Source organism: Fukomys damarensis, unplaced genomic scaffold, assembly GCF_012274545.1.
Source record: "Fukomys damarensis isolate Sample0158 unplaced genomic scaffold, DMR_v1.0_HiC HiC_scaffold_18, whole genome shotgun sequence".
In the NCBI taxonomy this organism is placed as follows: Eukaryota; Metazoa; Chordata; class Mammalia; order Rodentia; family Bathyergidae; genus Fukomys; species Fukomys damarensis.
In genome coordinates, this window is record NW_022900930.1 from 13,820,552 (window position 1) to 13,825,309 (window position 4,758).

Here is a 4,758-nt window from a genome sequence, read left to right on the forward strand (position 1 = left end):
GTCCCTGCCCTCCCTTCACCTTCTCCTCCCCTCCCCATTTACAAACACTTCATTTCCATTTCTTCTTTTTTAAAAAATTTCAAAAAGGAAACAAAGGTATAGAAACAAAGGTATAGAGTTCGAATACACTCAAATTAAAATCAACTCAAAATTGAAAAGTTCAAAATACATGATTTATATAATGAGTTTCTATGTTTAAATCAAACTTTTCCAGCTCAGTGATTCCGCTGTCTGCCTCGAAGGGCAAGGACCCAAGTTTCATCCCCGTACAAAATAAATAAATAAATAAATAATCAAACTTTTCCTCTGGCTGCATGAATTTTATTTTGTAATGATACTACTGTTAAGCTATTTTTCTTCCTTAGTTAACACAGTCATTAGTGTAAACTTTTCCACTGGATCTTGCTGCTTGTTATGAAAAATTGATTAACTATACAATTTTCTAGACTGATATATTGTCCTCTATGCCTAAAACTTTTTTTAAGACTCAAGAGAAGCTTATCCTATTTTAAAATAAAAGGCAAGTTACTCTAAATATTTAGCATAAGATATAAATATACTTTAATATAGTTTTTCCATGTCATCAGAGAGCTGCACTTTACAAGAAACTGTGTATAAATATTAATCTGTAACTATTCAAAAGACGGAGGGAGTTTTGAAATCAAATTTTAAAAAGAAAATCTCGAGTCCTGCTGAAATTCATTGGAACTATGCATAATTATCTACTACTTCTTCTTAAAAGACTAACATTATATAATAAAGTAAAATTTGTGTTGTATAAATGAAATTGGATTCTCCTTATCTTAAATATAAAGCTAGCTCATATTTGCGAAATGCTTTTTGAATATTTCAGATATTTGGTTCCTTGCCAACTGGGGACTATTAATTCTACCTGGCTCCACCTGAATAATTCCTCCCATTGGAATGGGGAGAGGGGACGGGGCAGGGAGGCGCAGGGAAGAGGAAGGGGAAGAGAGTGCCCTGCGCAGGGCATCCAGTCTCTCGAAATTATTTCAGATATTGAGTAAGATTCAGACTGGAGGTATTTCTTAAGACCTAAGAAAACGTCCAGCTCCACGGTTAATATTTTATATTTTCCGAGAATGACTATTAATAAAATTTGCCATGTTTTGTAAAAGGCTTGTTATAAAATAATACATCATAGGTGATAGACTAAGTTCCGAGGTTCAGGGTGGAAAAAAAGGCTCGTAAGGTGGTATTTATTTCTGTTTCTATTTTCATTCAACTCATTCACTCAGATTTATTGAGCAAGTAAAGTCCATCTGCTGATGTAGTCTTCTTCCTGCCTTAAGGATCACAGACGCAGACTCAAGACCGTAAACTATAAAAGGAAAGCTATAAGCCTCTGCGGTGGGGGTGCGCAGGAGGCTCTTCCTGCGGAAACAGACTGGAGCTAGCGGGAGTAATCAGCAGAGCGAGCCGCACTGACGTGGCAGTCGGGGGACCGGCGCGTACAGAAATCCGCAGAAACGGATTTGGGAAAACGGCAAGGCCCTCAGGATGCAGGAGCACAGCACGCTCTGCGATGGGCTGTCCCAGCACGGCTCAGTATTTTGACTCGTATCTTTAAAATGTAAGGTCTACGCGAGGATAACCATGAAATAATACTGGTGCATTTTAGCCAGCACTTTTTTCTTTGTTTTAAATGTCTGTTGCTTTTAGGCGTGGCGCGCATTTTCGGACGTCGCGGGCCACCTAGCTCTACTGCAATCTGTTCGTACATGCAACAGCTGTCTGAATCCTGAAGTGAGGCCATTTGCCTCTTTCACCAGTGAACCACGGTACTCGATTTAGTACTTTAAGTAGCTCCCAGACAAACTGCCGGAGAGAGGAAAAAAACAAAAACAAACAAACAAACAAAAAAAACCCGTTTTAAGTAACCCATATCAGCAGTTTTAAGTAGCTCCCAGACAAACTGCCGGAGAGAGGAAAAAAACAAAAACAAACAAACAAACAAACAAAAAAACCCGTTTTAAGTAACCCAGATCAGCAACTAGGGAAGATCCGGCGTCCCGGGGCGGAGGAAAGGGCGGGGCGCATGCGCGGCCACGCCCCGTGTACGTTTTGCATTACCAAGGTTACGGGGAAAGGCGTCACCCGGAAGACAAACCCAGTGAAATACATGGGTGTCCAGACTCACGGTGTGGGCTTTTCCCTCTAGCTTCTCAGATAGTTGAGCAAAGGAAAGCATGCCATGAATTGAATGTGACACAGTATGATGAACGTCTGTCCAGAGGTCGGAAAATTCAAAAGGAGGTTGGAAAATCAGCTTAAATGAGCACAAATGCTATGGCGCGCCTTCCCTGCACTGATGAGGTACAGAATTCGTTCACCTCATCTGGAGGATGACAGACTTGGTCAGGACTCTGATGGTCGGAAAATTCAAAAGGAGGTTGGAAAATCAGCTTAAATGAGCACAAATGCTATGGCGCGCCTTCCCTGCACTGATGAGGTACAGAATTCGTTCACCTCATCTGGAGGACGACAGACTTGGTCCCAGGACTCTGAGAGCGAACTGGACACTGAAGATCAGACTACAAGCTTGGACGAACAAGACGAACAGTCTGAGCTTTCAGACTCCAAAAATAATGAAATGAAGTTGAGTAAAAAATGGATCAACTACCTCAAAGGCAAAAAAACTAACTCTGGACGATACCAACCACACAATAAACTTCAAGCAGAAGTCACTCGGGTATCCAATGAAGAACTCCATGCCTGTCAGTCCTTTTGCACTATTAAGATAAACTTGATCCATCACAGAATGAACTTGAAGGAGAGGAGCAGCAGGCATAAAAAACAGCAGTTTAGATTGAATGCAGAGGTGTCAGAGATAGATGCCTTAAATTGTACTGTCCCGGATGAACTTTTGAACAGAATCTATTTTAAAAACACAACGATGACACTAAAACAAATGGAAGCAGCTAAGCAACACATTTTGTCTCAGTGTCCTAGTTGTAATAAGAAAAGAGCAGAGCTGGCCCAATCTGCCTTCTTGAGGCAAAAGAAGACTTTACTCGAGTCACTTCTACTGGAAGAGAAAATCGACGAACATCTCCATACTACAGATTTTCTCACCCGTGTGGGCGAAGCACGACAGGGCCTTCCCAGGCTCTTGGATGATCCCAGAATAATTTGGAAAAGACTGATTGAGAAAGCTCAAATCCAATACGGTGGCTTTGAAAGATAAGATACAAAGGAGATGTAGCCACTTACCAAGCAAACAGGAGATGGTAATTGATGATAATATGTAATGTGGGTAGATGTTCCTGTTGTGTATTTGGGTAATTACCATTATTTTTACAGGCATTTGAATACTGATGTGAAACTTTATCATGTTTCTTTCACAGATTTGAGGGCCAAAAACTTTCCTGCATGTACTTTTTTAGAGTATAGAAGATGATGTATTTAGAATGGTTACAACGTTTTTTCAATGATCCAGGAGAGAGGTATTGGTGGTTGGGACGACTGACAGTAAACAGAAAGATGAGTAGTGATGTAAAAGATGCTTAGGAAGTAAAAATGAACTTTTTGGTGATGAAATGACTATAGAAGTTTAATAAAAGGAATGTTTAAAATGTTAGTACAGTTCTCACTTGTGTACCTAGGTGAATGATGGTTTCATTAAGATAGGAAAACTAGAAGGTTCATAAAACTATATGTAATAGAAGTGATCAGTACCACAAGAATGGGAGATCTTTTCAGGTCAACATAACATAGAGAACACATGATGAATTAATCATGTGTTGGACACTGTTGATCTTAGTAATTGCCATGATAGAAATGGGCTAGAATGAGTAGATTGAGGAGTAAATGAATAAAGAAAAAAAATAATATGCATGTGGACTATTCTTTTTTTTTTCGTTTTGGTTTTTTGAGACAGGGTCTCACTATGTGGTTGAGACTGACCTGGAACTCATTATGTAGCCCAGGCTGGTCTTGAACTCACAGCGATCCTCCTGCCTCAGCTTCCCCAGTGCTGGGATTACAGGCGTGTGCCACCACGCCTGACTAGACTGTTCTTTTGAAATGTAGTGGGAAATAGAGTTGAAGCTGGAAGTAGATAAATATTTTATGAAACTTCTATTATTAATTTCCATTCTGAGGAAAGATTGCTATGCTATTTAAAAAAAACACGTAGGAAAAAATATTGCATGGCATTTTGAGAAATTAATATTTAGTATTTACTGTCTCTATAAAAATACAAATCCTAGAATTAGTGATATTTCCTAGAGGTCATTTTTTCTACATGTTTAACACCTAAACTATTATTATGGAAAAATTTTGTTTGCATAATCAGTGCAAGATTCTTTGTATACTAATCCAGTTTTGCTCTTTGAACTTCACATATATAAAGATGCTCTTTTCACGTAATATTTAACATAATTCCTTTCAGTAAGTCATTTCTAAATAAAACAAAAAAATCATTACCATTTGTATACTAATTTTAAAAATTTGAACTGCACATTATGTCACACATTATTTTTGACTTCTCAATATATTCATATTTACATAAAATGCTGAATAATTTTCTATTTAAAATTTCCCCATTGGTGATCATGCTCCACTCTTTAAGTCAACCCACCTAGAAATTTTAGAATCATCTTTTGTTCCTCTTTAAAAACAATTAAATCAACCCCAAGTTATTTTCAGCAAGACTTTCAGATCGGCCCTTTCAGCAACTTCTGACCATGGCTGTCTTTCATCTTAACCACTCTCCTCACGTCTGTCCCCTGCCTC

The 4,758-nt window shown here is 38.6% G+C and overlaps 1 protein-coding gene across 1 annotated transcript; it reads left to right on the plus strand.

Moving 5' to 3' along the window:
• Positions 1-2,406: 2,406 nt before the first annotated feature.
• On the plus strand, positions 2,407-3,843 carry CUNH8orf48 (chromosome unknown C8orf48 homolog). Its single transcript, XM_019207249.2, has 2 exons — positions 2,407-3,251; positions 3,369-3,843. The coding sequence occupies exon 1, from the start codon at positions 2,432-2,434 to the stop codon at positions 3,206-3,208; it is 777 nt and encodes a 258-aa protein (XP_019062794.1). The 5' UTR covers positions 2,407-2,431; the 3' UTR covers positions 3,209-3,251; positions 3,369-3,843.
• Positions 3,844-4,758: the final 915 nt, after the last annotated feature.

What these genes read in the sequence shown, in the direction of transcription:
- CUNH8orf48 (XM_019207249.2), top strand. Translation starts at nt 2,432, where the DNA reads ATGAGCACAAATGCTATGGCGCGCCTTCCCTGCACTGATGAGGTACAG.